Below are 14,422 nucleotides of genomic sequence, written 5' to 3'. Positions count from 1 at the left end.
TGACAAAGAGGTTATACCTCCTATTGCATTATAAAAGCTACTGAAAATGTAATTTCTGATTGTATAACAATTAACAAGACTCTTTGTGACTAAAAATTTCTCTCCAAAAGAAAAATATAGCCAACAATTCTAAGTAATCTATATGAAATGAGCCTACGTTCCGAGAAGCTCCATCTACCAACAGAAAATTTTTCTTCAAATTTGGATCCCAAATCCTTCTGATGAGGCATCTCAGGTCCAATCCAAAAACTTATTTGGATGGGTCTTATCAATTTTCAATTTCTGATTTTAAAATTGTTAAAATTTCACCTATTGATGAAAATAATCACTGTAACAACTATTCAGTGCTTCAACATTATTTCTCGCCATGTTTCTGCAATGTAACATTCCCACAGATACCGCATTAAAAGCATGCGCAACAAGACCAATATATGATGCAAAGCATCTATAATACAGTTACACAATTCTATTTAAGAAGAACTTCCCAAGGGAGATAATTTTACTATTTTCTCATCTGTCAGAAAAAACTTAAATAACTCAGTATCAATAATGAGACAAAGGAAAACAATGTGTTTCCAAGGAATGAGGACCGACTTCTTAAAATTTATTCTGAAGCACAGTTTATCAAGCTTTTGCACCATTTTTTCTGTATTCACAGTACAACTATCTAGATTCTGATCCATAATAATAGAATCATCAATGTAACTTTATCATGTATATACTTCAAGTGACATTTTTTCATAAAAATGTATAGACAGGTTTAAAAGCCTTAGTAAAAACTCTTTATGCAGAAACCAATCCAAAAAACAAAGAACATAAATATCATATAATGTCCTTTCCACATGAATCAGGAATTTTTGATATAATCATCATTGATATTAAAATATGCATCTGTGAGATCTATGGATGTTAGCTATATATATATAGATAATCATCCCTATAAATTACATCTAAACAAATGATAAATGGTCCTGCTTAAAATGCTGGTTAGCCACAAGCTAAGTTTGTTTGAATTTTTCAAATAGATAACAGGCCTTGAAGACCCATCTTTCTTAGGAACTAAGAAAATATAGGAAATAAACTGATTTCCCAATGATTCAACCTCTTAAATAGCTGCCTTAGCTATCAATTTTTAGACTTCTGAAATTATTTCATCCTTATGTAAAGTGAAATGTATTTTATTCAAAAATGATGAACCTTGTGGCACAACATTAAAAATAATTTTATAACCATTTCTTATTAAATCGAATATCAATAGATCATAAGTAATATTTTCAAATTCATAATATTTAAGTTATCTACTGTATATAGGAACTGGTTGAGAATTGTGACCTCTTTGAGATTCTCTGTTCCCTGTTAGGAAACCTCTCCCTCTCAATGAAGGGAATTGCCATACGCCCTGTTGACCGACAGAACCTCTGCAGTTAAAAGACTGATATTGCCTTTCCCATAACTGCTGGGAGTAAAATAATTGCTAGACCTGGAACCTCTTCCAAGGAATCTAGGATTTGCTTAAGAATCTTTGTATAATCACCAAGTTTGCTTCATGCAATCATAAATAAAAATGTGATAAATCAACTATCACATCAGAATTACAAATTGGTTTTATCATGTATTATCAAGATCTAATGGCTCATTCTTACAACAAATATTAGCCAACTCAACAATAGGGGTGATGGTCAACCCCTTAATAAAGTATCTCTGGGTTTCCTACATCTTTGAAACCACAGAGTGGGCCTGTCTAGACAGTGCCATTTAGATCTATTTATTTATCCTAGGCACACTAGGATTCTCACAGTTCTCAGGAAGATATTATTACTCCTCTATCAACTTGATATTTTCCTGATTTGATATTTACTGACATGGTAGTCATTAACAGTCACAGAAAGTCCAGAAGAAAATTCAGACCCAGTTTTCTGCCTTTATAAACAATTTTGGGATTTCCCAAGCAAAATCATGATTAAACTGTTCAACAAACAGGCTGAGATACTGGACCATTAATCTCACCAAGAGAAGCCTTAAAGGCTTCTGAAAACCCTAATGCAGGATCAAACGAAGTATCAAATTCAGCTCTGGCTGAACTATCATCAGACATGGCACAAACTCCAAAAGGAGGCCCGTACATGCACTGTATCATTACAGTAGTTCAGATCAAAATCTAGAACTTAATCTTCATTAAAGTAAGCCTCTAATGGCAAAAATGGAATAAAGCAGCAGGGTTCTCTACAACCTCTGCTTGAGTGGAAGGCAGAGAAACTGTCTCAAACCTCATGGTTCATACAGGCTCTTTACTACATTTAATAATAATGAGTCAATGTATCAATCTACATGCCTATTATAAATCTCAAGTGTGCTATCTCCTCTTGAGAAATATTCACAAATCTAGGATATTTTGAAGCTATACCAGTAGCACTAGATTTTAAAACTTCCTTTTGACAGGTTTTGTTGCTTTGTCACTTGTCATTCATTTCCAATTGCAATGCCTTTTATGATTTTTTATAAAACTACTAGGTTCTATAACTGTTTAAGAAGAGGATTTATTCAAAATACCTCTAGTTTTCCTATTAAATTTATCATCTTTAATTTCTAAAACAACCCAGAGGTGATGAAAATCAAAGCCATCACCCTCATTAGTGTTAACATCATTCTAAACATCTTGCTAAAGCAATACATCTGCATTATCAAATTCAGCCATTGTAATAAAATAATGTGTACCTGTACAGGTAAAACACGTGCTAATTCTGAAGAGTACTCACGACCTTCAGGTAAAAAGAAATACTTTTAAATATCTACCTGTTTAACAAACAGGAGTTAATGAATTAAGTAACACATGTGCCTTACATCGTAGGCAAAAACTTAATGAATATAAAAAATTGTCATACATCGTAGACAATAAAATTTTTAATTCATTTCCATCAACACTTGTCATACATCGTAGACAAGAAATTTTTAATTCATTTCCATCAACACTTGTCATACATCGTAGACAATAGAGAAAATATTATGTCTAATTAACATATTAACATTAGCACTTGTCGTACATCGTAGACAAGTTAAATGTAATTGAAGTAACTTTCCCCTAAATCTAAGATAAAAAATAAAATAACTAAACAGAATTCAAGTGAAGTGTTGTGTTCACTTCACACCCTCTAGAAAAATAATGACAAGTTATTATGGAACAGGTGCTTATATACTAGGGTCAAGGTCACTGGCCATCTATGGTCTGGTGGTTATAGTTTGTTTCTTTAAACAGAGATATTACATGTAAGCTTCACCCCTCATAGAGAAGTTAAGCTAATTCATTACTTGAGACCGAAGGCGAAATATGAATAAGAACTTGCATTTTCGAGGACATTTGATTTCGTGGTTTTGCCAATCTTTGCATACAAAGCCTATAGAAAAATTGTAATTCATTGAACATTTGTACCCACGAAACCAACGAAAAATTGGTATTCAACGAATAATAATGTAATTTAAGAAAATTTGCAAGGAGGAAATGTATTGCAGGAAATTTTCACAGATTACAGAGCTTAGAATGAAATAGAGACTGATTGTCTAATTTTTTGTTTCTGCATGCTCAATTTGCTCAATTTGCTTTGGTGCTAAAACAATGACAAGAATCATGGCTTCAGTGGTACATAGTCGCCTATGGTTGTTTGTTCATACTCATATTTTCCTCTTTTTTGGATCATTCTAGATGATGTATGGATGACTTAATATAGAACCATTATGTCATAAATCAATTATGATATCAAATGATTAAAGAGTTGTCAGTATCCTTTATCGACTCAGATTAACCAGCATTCAAATTATTTGTTTATTACTACTAACTTGTTACAAAGCATTTTATTTTAAGGTTGTTTGGTTAAATGGGGTTTATACCCCTTTCCAGAAACTCTTTTTCTTTAAAATTGTAATTTCAAGTTGGTTATCTCCCTTTGCAGGAAGTAGAACTGCTTTGCTACAATGAAGAGTCAATAATTAGCAGTTTTAATCCCTGTTGATTTAAAGATAATGCTTGGTTTATATAGATATAAAAATTATCAGTGATAATAAGTTTACGTCATACTTGTAATTAAACTCAATTATAAACCTGGTATTGTTTGTAAACTTAAGTTACACATTGTTTTCTATTTTACTTCTCACCTTTGCTCTGCACAGCAGGAAACTAGTATTTATACCAGTAGACTTCCCAACAAAAGCAATAATTTGTATTTAATTGTAATTTTAAGATCAGAATAGGGCTTTCAGAAGTGAGTTTCTAGATAGTCCTATAGACTCTATCATTTGTACAATCTATGGTTGAATGGGGTTTATAGGCTATCAATTTACATCTATGGCAATCAGGAACAATACTCCCCAGAATGGTATAATTGTCTAATTAAACTGAAACAAACTAAGACTTTTTATTAACACAGACCTATTTCACATAGTATTCCATGACTTCATAAATTAAATCACACCCTCATATAAGTATAGATATATATCATAATTTATAGTGAATAACTATCAAATTCTCCAAAAAAGTAGACTCTATTGTTAATAGATTTCTTAGAATCTCATGCTTTTGAGGAAATATCTTTGTCAGAATGTTAACTTATATATATTTTTTCTACTTTCAGACCTTTTTTGAATGCAGGGAAGAGAGAAATGTTGGCCGACTATGCACTTCCAGTAGCTGTATTAGCTATGTCATTTTTTGGTTCCTTTGTCTTCAAAGATATAAAATGTAATTATATGTATTCACTTAAAATGCTGTTGGTCAAATCTTTTTAAGATATTGCTCCTTCCAAATACACACTTTTTATTACAGTATTAAGTGTAGAGTCTCTCAATGCTTGTTGATTTTCAATTCTCCATTCCGTCTTCATTGTCGACATTAAGGTTCAGTCTGATCTAAAAGTATATTTAGGCATCAGTAACTTTGTCAAATCTTCATGGAACTTTGACAGAAGCTTCTTTACGATCAAATAACATTATCCAGAGTAAAATTTTTGTAAATATTTTTTTTTATTTTTCCGTTTTTTACTGATAAATGGACTTAGATATACAGTCTATAATTTGAACATGATTCTTACAAGAACTATAGATCCAAGCTATTGAATTCTTTCTTAATGCATTAAATAGATATCTTATGCATCTGTAATTGCAGTTTGTCACTCTTGTAAATAGTGTGTGTTATCAATTTAGTACAGATAATAATTATAACATTATTTCATAATTTCAGTGAAGCCATTTACATATAGAACGAATGTAGAGTTTTTTGTTGTTGCACCTATCCACACCTTACCATGGGGAGCAGTCCTTGGAGCAGCAGGACTGGGTTTCTGTTTATCATTGTTGTTCTTTATGGATCAAAACATATCAAGTGCCTTAGTGAATGCTCCCGCTAATAAGTAAGTTCAATCATCTATTTACCTTTGTTTCATTTTTTCCTTTGAATATCATGTGATTTTTTAAGTATTGGTTTCTGATTTATAAATAGGATAAGCATTATTCATCTTAAAAAAATGCCTTGTTGATATTTTTTTATATTAAAGCTAAGACTTCTTCTTGTCATTTGGCAGAGTTTTTTTACCTCTGAACCCATCACATTATTCCTCTAATCTGATGAAAATCGAGATATTTAAAAAAAATTACAGAAGAATATACATTTTGACAAGGCAAGATAAAAATGAAATTAAAATTTTAGATATTTGACTTAACCATCTCTAAATATTTCAGATTAAAGAAAGGAGCAGCTTATCACTGGGATTTATTTACTGTAGCAATAATCAATGCGTTTCTGTCTATATTTACATTCCCATGGGTACATGCTGCTCTCCCTCACTCACCACTACATGTTAAAGCACTAGCTGATATGGAAGACAGGGTAGACCAAGGCCATGTCCATCAGATGTAAGTTATGTCGGTGATATTATTCCCTCATAAGTAGAAACTGTCTATAAACATGATATTCCCTATCGAAAAAAAAATAAAAATCTTGCTTCTCCAATTTTTATACGACCACAAACAAATTTTTGTGGTCGTATATTGGTATGACGTTGGCGTCGTCGTCCGAAGACACATTAGTTTTCGCACTCTAACTTTAGTTTAAGCGAATGGATCTCAATGAAATTTTACCTTAAGGTTCAATACCACAAAAGGAAGATGGGGATTGATTTTGGGGGTTATGGTACCCACAGTTAAGGAATTTGGGGCCAAAAAGGGGCCAAAAATAAGCATTTTTGTAACTTCCAGACATAACTTGTGTGTAAGTGTATGGATCTCTCTGACATTGTACCACAAGGTTCCATATCACAAAGGGAATGCTGGGATTGATTTGGGGGTAATTGCCTCCAAATTTTAGGAATTAGGGGCCAAAAAGGGGCAAAAAACAAGCATTTTTATACTTTCATGACAATAACTTGTGTGTAAGTGTATGGATCTCTCTGACATTGTATCACAAGGTTCCATATCACAAAGGGAATGCTGGGATTGATTTTGGGGGTAATTGCCTCCAAATTTTAGGAATTAGGGGCCAAAAAGGGGCAAAAAAACAAGCATTTTTCTAGTTTCATGACAATAACTTGTGTGTAAGTGTATGGATCTTTATGAAATTGTACTACAAGATTCCATATCACAAAGGGAAAGCTGGAATTGAGTTTGGGGGTAATTGCCCAAAAAGTTTAGGAATAAGGGGCCAAAAAAGGGCCACAAATAAGCATTTTCTAGTTTCCAGACAATAACTTGTGTTCAAATGTATGGATCTCTCTGAAATTGTACTGCAAGGTACCATACCACAAAGGGAAGACTGGGATTTATTTTGGGGGTAATTCCCTCAAAATTTTAGTAATTAGGGGCCATAAAAGGGCAAAAAAACAAGCATTTTTCTAGTTTCAGGACAACAACTTGTGTGTAATTGTATGGATCTTTATGAAATTGTACTGCAAGGTTCCATATCACAAAGGGAAAGCTGGGTTTGAGTTTCTGGATAATTGCCCTAAACGTTTAGGAATTTGGGGCCAAAAAGGGGCCAAAAAACAAGCATTTTTCTAGTTTCCAGACAATAACTTGTGTTCAAGTGTATGGATCTCTCTGAAATTGTACTGCAAGGTACCATACCACAAAGGGAAAGGTGGGATTGAGTTTGGGGGTGATGAATCATAAGGGGGTTCAAAAAATTGGGGGGGATTTTTTTTTCCTTTTTTTTCTTTAAAATTTTCCATTTTGAATTGGTTATTTCTGATTTATATATAAAAGCAAATAATAATGATATGGTATGAATAGGTAAATTAAGAAATTTTAAGTTCTTAGACCACTTTCATTCTGTGTGAGAAACCTATGCTGTGTCAAATATTTAATTACAATCCAAATTCAGTGCTGTATCAAGCTTGAATGTTGTGTCCATACTTGCCCCAACTGTTCAGAGTTCGACCTCTGCGGTCGTATATAGCTGCGCCCCAGCGGAGCATTTTATTAAAACTTGAAACTAAACAAGATCTTAAATTAACATTTCAAACCAATAGAATAGCATACTTTGGATTCATTATTAATCGTGGGATAACAATTTTCATGGATTCATTATAATTTGTTGGATAACAATTTTCGTGGATTTCATGGTTATAGGTATGTATATACCACAAATTTAAATGTACAACGAAGTAAACATTTTCTATTGATTAGAATGGATACTTTGACACAACCATGAAATTAAATATAAAAGAGAAAAACAATATTCCCTGAATCCATGAAAATAAATGAATCCACAGTATTGTGACCAAAGACAAGTACTCTCATCCCATTTGTTAGCCCTACAAATGTACAATTGATTCATTTATGTATGCTATTAAAGATTGAAATTAAACTTTGAAGAAGATTTGTTGAATAAGATATCTGGGAAAGGGCATCAAAACTACTTGTTTTCTTTTAAATTTTATAATCAATTATGAGGTTTAGATAACAGCTCATCGGTAAATAGGAAATAAACCAAAATTGATTTTATCCACTATTTACTTACTATTAAATCTCATTCATAAACAAATATTGTAAATAGCAGATGAAAGTAACATCTTGAAGAAATTACACACTATTTTATTAGCTATTTATTATTAAAGTAAAATAAAAAAAAAAAAAATAAAAAAAAGGAGACAATTATTTCACTAGTGTATATAATGAAGTTCACTGAAGAGCTTTTTAATTTTAATGTGGGAGGAAAACTTGATAACAAAATATTAATTTATATTACAGAGTAGTGTATGTGAGAGAGACCAGACTGACTGGAATTATTTCCCATATAATGATTGGTCTGTCTTTGTTGTTGTTACCCTATCCAATGAGTTACATTCCACGACCAGTGTTAGACGGACTGTTCCTTTATATTGCCATCACAGCTCTGTTTGGTAATCAGATGTTTGACAGAATTATGCTGTTTTTTACTGAGCAGGTACGTTTTCAAAACAATTTTTACCTCTATGAAAATTCAGACTACTGTATAAAACTATTTTGTAAAAAAAGGTCATTAGAAGTAATCCTCTGTAATTCCCATATTGATAAATTAAAATGTCATTTGTTTCATTTTTTATTTTGTCCTGAATTTGTGTGGAATATTGCCCAAATTTAAAATCACTACGAAGATATCAACTGAAAGAAAATGCAAGTACACTTAAAATTTATTTTTTTCTTTTAGGCAGCCTACCCACCTAACCATTATATACGTCGAGTGCCACAGAGGAAGATCCATTTGTTTACCGTCACACAGATATTACAACTATTCGTCCTCTGTATATTTGGATTCTCACCAATACCCTACATGAAAATGGTATTCCCAATTCTCATTATGTTACTGATGCCTATAAGGTAAGAACAATTTTATCCTCACCAATATCTTATATAAAAATGGTATTCCCAATTCTCATCATGTAACTGATGCCTATAAGGTAAGAACAATGGATTCTAACCAGTACCCTACATGAAAATGGTATTCCCAATTCTCATCATGTTACTGATGCCTATAAGGTAAGAACAAATGAGTTGAAAAAAAAACCAGCAAAATTAATTTTAATTTTTGTGTGGATAAAAAAAATCGTTGATCTTGTATTTTACCTTGGTATTTAAAAGAAAGGGTTTTTTATGTAAAAGGAGTCTTTCCCACAATAACAACAATGTTGCCAAATAAATATAGCATTCCCTGTAAAATGGTTGTAGACACAATAAAAATAAGATGTATGATTTCCAATGAGACAACTCTCCACCAGAGACCACTTGACATAGAAGTAAGCAACCATAGATCACTGTACATCCTTTAACATTGAGCAAACCCATACGGCATAGCAAGCTATAAAAGGCCCCAAAATGACAAATGTAAAACAATTCAAATGAGAAAACTGGCTGTCTGTTTTATGCACAAAACAATAAATGAAAAACAAATATGATGTACAGCAACAAATGACAACTACTGAAAATGTTCAGTTGCAAGATTAGAGGCAAACAGAATATCACAAAGAGCTATAGACACTGTACTGATTTTTGCATCTGATGTTCATCCAACTTGGTAAAGATTCATACTTGTGATCTCTATTTCAAAGTGAATAGCTTAATGTTAAGGTTATAACAGCTATCTTATAAAGGCAATCTTTAATTCTGTAGTGATCATACAAAGTATTGACAACTGCAAATAAGTTTACCAATGGCAGCAAGAAAATATACATTATCAGAGGGTACCAGGGTATCAGAGGGTACCAGGGTATCAGAGGGTACCAGGGTATCAGAGGGTACCAGGGTATCAGAGGGTGCTGTGGATTCATTATTATACTTGGAAACCAATTTTCATTGATATCTTGAGTACAGGCCTAGGTTAACCTCAAATTTAAATGTTCAACAATTAGCACATTTTCTATAGGCTTGAGTGCAGACTTTGGCAAAACCACAAAATCGAATATCCATGAAAATGTAAGTTTTCCTCCATCCACAAAAATTGGTACTCACCAAAATAAATGAATTCACAGTATCAATATTGATGCATGATACAGAGTTACTCAGGGCTCTATTCACTTTCTTTTCTCAGAAATAACTGTCGAGTTATTGTCTTTTTTTCAGGCATAAACTGACACCTAAGTTCATCGAGCCTAAATATCTGAAAGCATTAGATGGACATTGAAAGAACAGAATGTTATTAAAGATGGCAGCCATATATACCAACAGTTCCTGATCAAGATGTGTTGTAGAACTTTGTCAAGAACTTTGTCAATATTATAAATTTTCAATTCTTATTCATTTGATTATAAAAAAAAAGACAAATTCTTATTCTGTTTTTACAGAAGTAGAAAATTTCTTCTTTGACGTTTATGATACAGTAGATTTTTTAACCTACCGTCCTGTATAACTTCAGATTTTAATGTATTAAAAGAATATATAATGCATAGAATAAATAAAAAAAATTTCAGTGTTGAATTGCTGATAAAAGAATTGCAAAAACAAAATCAGTTTATTGTTAATTATAAATAATATTTGATAATGAGAGATCTCTTTTTTCTCATCTAACAATATTGAGATAAATTTACATGTACAAACCTAACATTAATTCAAGCATAAAATTTTAAAAGCCAATACCAGAAATGGTTAATGGACTAAGATTAAGTTTTAGAACCGGTACTTTTGTTTGTTTTAAATTATGCTTAGAAACTTTATACAGTTTTATGTATAATTATCAAATTACTCAACGAAAAAAATAATAATGATTGAACCATCGAATAATATCATGATAAGCAATATTCATGTATAGAAAGGAGGAACAGAGAAATGGTTGTTTGGTGCATGTGAACCAATAATTTTATGAGCTCAAATCGACCATGTTGTTGGTTTCCAAAGAAACATGTTGTTGGTTTCCAAAGAACCATGTTGTTGGTTTCCAAAGAACCATGTTGTTGGTTGGCATATGATGCTACAGTTATGCAAGTGATTTGATATGTGTCAAAATAGTTTTGTTGTAAATAGATACATACAATATTTGTTATTTTATTTTTGTCTCCTATGCTGCTTGATGTGCACTTTCATTACATGACACTAAAGTTATCTGTAAATTTTTCATACATTCTGTACAGTTCATATAATACAACAACATTTCATATGGATATTGAACTACTTCAAAGGAGGAAAGGAAAGTATGGATCATATATTATTTTAAATTCTGACAATTTTGTCAAAATATGGATCCAGAAAACCAAAATCCACTATATGACCTCACAGATGGTGTTTTTCAGTGGTAAAATATAATAAATATTTTGTTCTATATATTGAACTTGGTGATTTCCATGAGTTATGATGATTTATCTTCCCCTCCATTTTGTGAGTGACTTCATTTGTAGTTCATTTTTTTATATATACAACTACCAAGAATACAGTAGTTCAAGATATGAACATAAGTTTTATATCAAAATGAATTAGAAACATAACAATATACGTGTGTCAAAAGTTACAAATGCAGATAACGTGCAGATCTTTATATAAACTTGTTGTTTCTTGGTATTTATCAACTCCATTAAAAAGGAAGTGGAACATTAAGACCTTTACTTGGCCTAATATTTTGTGCATATCAAAAAGTTAGAAAACAAGGTTACAATTTTGTGGATTCAGAAATCAAACAAATTTTCAGCATATCGGAGAAACTGCGACATAAGAATACATTGCATATTTGTTTTTATTATATACTTTGTTATATGTTAATTTTGACATACATTTTGGATTACAAAGTATTATTGTATTTAAAAATCAACACCACATTTGGTAAAAATATGGTAGACAAATAGAGAAAATAATAGTTGAATTTTAAAACATGGTCCAAGACTTGCAGGGCATTAGAGTCTTATCTATGTGTTCTACACTATTCATTTGTTTTCATTAGTTCTGAAAAAAAAAGAAAAAATTATGGCATTACAAAATATAGTGTTCGAATTAACAAACTGACCAGGGTATCACTGTTTATAAACTTATTGACCTGACTGTTTTACAATGGTAACACTTATTAACCAGGATAGTTTTAAAGATACAATGTACTCTGACTGACAAGAGTATTTCTATGGATACATTGACTGACCAGAGTAGTTCTATGGATACATTGACTGACTAGAGTATTTCTATGGATACACTGACTGACCAGAGTAGTTCTATGGATACATTGACTGACCAGAGTAGTTCTATGGATACATTGACTGACCAGAGTAGTTCTATGGATACATTGACTGACCAGAGTAGTTCTATGGATACATTGACTGACCAGAGTAGTTCTATGGATACACTGACTGACCAGAGTAGTTCTATGGATACACTGACTGACCAGAGTAGTTCTATGGATACACTGACTGACCAGAGTAGTTCTATGGATACATTGACTGACCAGAGTAGTTCTATGGATACATTGACTGACCAGAGTAGTTCTATGGATACATTGACTGACCAGAGTAGTTCTATGGATACATTGACTGACCAGAGTAGTTCTATGGATACACTGACTGACCAGAGTAGTTCTATGGATACACTGACTGACCAGAGTATTTCTATGGATACACTGACTGACCAGAGTAGTTCTATGGATACATTGACTGACCAGAGTAGTTCTATGGATACATTGACTGACCAGAGTAGTTCTATGGATACACTGACTGACCAGAGTATTTCTATGGATACACTGACTGACCATGCAGAGTAGTTCTATGGATACACTGACTACTCAGTATATTTTTATTGATACTTAGAATCACTGGAGTATTATTACTGGATACACTATTTCGTTGTTTTTCACCAATTTCAGCACACAAGCCTATATATAATGTGTATTTAGTTGAATATTTAAATTTTTGGTTCACCATATAACTATTTTCAAATAAAATATCATTATGCCGAATTAACTTATATATTGAATGTTATTTGAAGTGTGTTTTGTTTTTCCATTTTGTTCATTCAAACACTTGCCAGTAGTTTCCTTTATTTTCAGTTGTACATTTGTAAATATAGTCTATTGCATATCTTTTGTGTTTTGAAATTTTTGCAAGTCTTTCAAAATATTGTCAAAGAATTTTCAGTTTTAATGAAGATTCCAGTGTTATAGTCTGTGACAGTGACTTTTGATTGTTATGTTTATTTATTATAATATTTCAATTTTCAATTGGATTTTATAATTGTAAATAATGATAAGAGAGTTGATATTAGTCATTTGTTATTTACAACATGCTGCTGTTTGCAGTATTTGTTAATCAAGAATTTGTTACCCAGAAGGCTATTTTTAATAAAATTTATTTTGAAGAAAAAGTATTTGTGTTAGACATAAGTTGAGACTAAAAGATCAATCAGTACACATACAACATCCAATGGATTTAGTATAAAGATGTCATTATGAGTTTATTGGTCTGTAACATCATTCCAAATTGCAAAATATACTTTCATGAATACCAATTTTCTTGGATTTAGGAAAAATTGGTATTCTCATGGAAATTTGATACCATGGTTATGACAAATCTACATGCAAGCCTATAACAAATTTTAAAACCTCTTGAATTGTGGTTCATATATACCCTTAAATCCACAAAAATTAGTAAAAGATTATCAATAATGAATCCATAGTAATTGACCCAAAAACAAATTGGGGACATACAAATCAGGTCAATGTGTGGGAGAAGTGTTAAATGACATGGTCCAAAGATCTAATACACTTACTACTGTGAGCAGAATTATAACTATTTCTAAGAAACTGTCTGACATTATCATGAAAACAAACAAAAATTATTATAAAGTTTTCGATCTGTAAAAAAAACCAATACAAATGCAAGAGGAATGTCGAAAACAATGTGACTTATCACAAATTTTTACTAGCCATGAGCAACATGAGGGTCACTAGTGGGGCAGGATCTGCCTACCCTTGAGCATAGATCACCACCTGATTTTTGATGAGGTTCATGATGCTCAGTCTTTTGTATTGTGTTTTGTAGAGCTGTTTGTCTTTTAGTTGTTTTTGTCTCAATTGCAACAAAATTTGCAGAATGCAAGATAGTGACAGCTATTTGTAAAATGCATTATATTTTAGAAGGGAGAAGACCTTGATGCTTCATACCTTGTAAACAGATGCCTTGTGTTATGAATTCATAGAACACTATAGTTTTTGTTAAATGAATTTTTCATTTTTTATGTTTCTGATTATCTGATACTACAAGCAGCAGGTCATTGGTGTATGGAATGATTGTGTGGTGTATATGTCCTTCTAGCATGGTTCATGTGTCCTTGACCTCATTTTCATGGTTCATTGGTCAATGTTAAGTTTTAGTGGTTGGGTCTGCTTCTCAGATGATGCATGGAATGACTGTAAGGTGGACCATCTGACCTGGACTTGGAAGGTGTACATGTCTGTCTGGTAGGGTTCTGACCTGACCTCATTTCATGGTTCATTGGTCAT

At 32.0% G+C, this 14,422-nt stretch overlaps 1 protein-coding gene and 1 long non-coding RNA gene across 8 annotated transcripts in view; both read left to right on the top strand.

Moving 5' to 3' along the window:
- The window catches only part of LOC127727044 (solute carrier family 4 member 11-like), an 80,965-nt gene extending 67,681 nt beyond the window's left edge, over positions 1-13,284 (top strand). For all 7 annotated transcript variants that reach the window (XM_052234450.1, XM_052234451.1, XM_052234452.1 and 4 more), the window contains 6 exons: positions 4,623-4,729; positions 5,228-5,396; positions 5,725-5,898; positions 8,230-8,425; positions 8,669-8,838; positions 10,078-13,284. In XM_052234450.1, the coding sequence (XP_052090410.1) occupies positions 4,623-4,729; positions 5,228-5,396; positions 5,725-5,898; positions 8,230-8,425; positions 8,669-8,838; positions 10,078-10,138 (877 nt within the window). In that variant the 3' untranslated portion in view covers positions 10,139-13,284. The remainder of the gene's footprint in view (positions 1-4,622; positions 4,730-5,227; positions 5,397-5,724; positions 5,899-8,229; positions 8,426-8,668; positions 8,839-10,077) is intronic.
- LOC127727055 (uncharacterized) lies at positions 5,909-8,125 on the top strand. The gene is made up of 2 exons (XR_007993747.1): positions 5,909-6,289; positions 6,450-8,125. It is a non-coding gene; the product is annotated as an uncharacterized LOC127727055 (long non-coding RNA).
- Positions 13,285-14,422: the final 1,138 nt, after the last annotated feature.

The sequence above is a fragment of the Mytilus californianus genome, unplaced genomic scaffold, assembly GCF_021869535.1.
Source record: "Mytilus californianus isolate M0D057914Y unplaced genomic scaffold, xbMytCali1.0.p SCAF_19, whole genome shotgun sequence".
NCBI classification, from domain to species: Eukaryota; Metazoa; Mollusca; class Bivalvia; order Mytilida; family Mytilidae; genus Mytilus; species Mytilus californianus.
The sequence above is the reverse complement of the archived record's forward strand: the minus strand, read 5'-3'. Positions and strand labels throughout refer to the sequence as shown.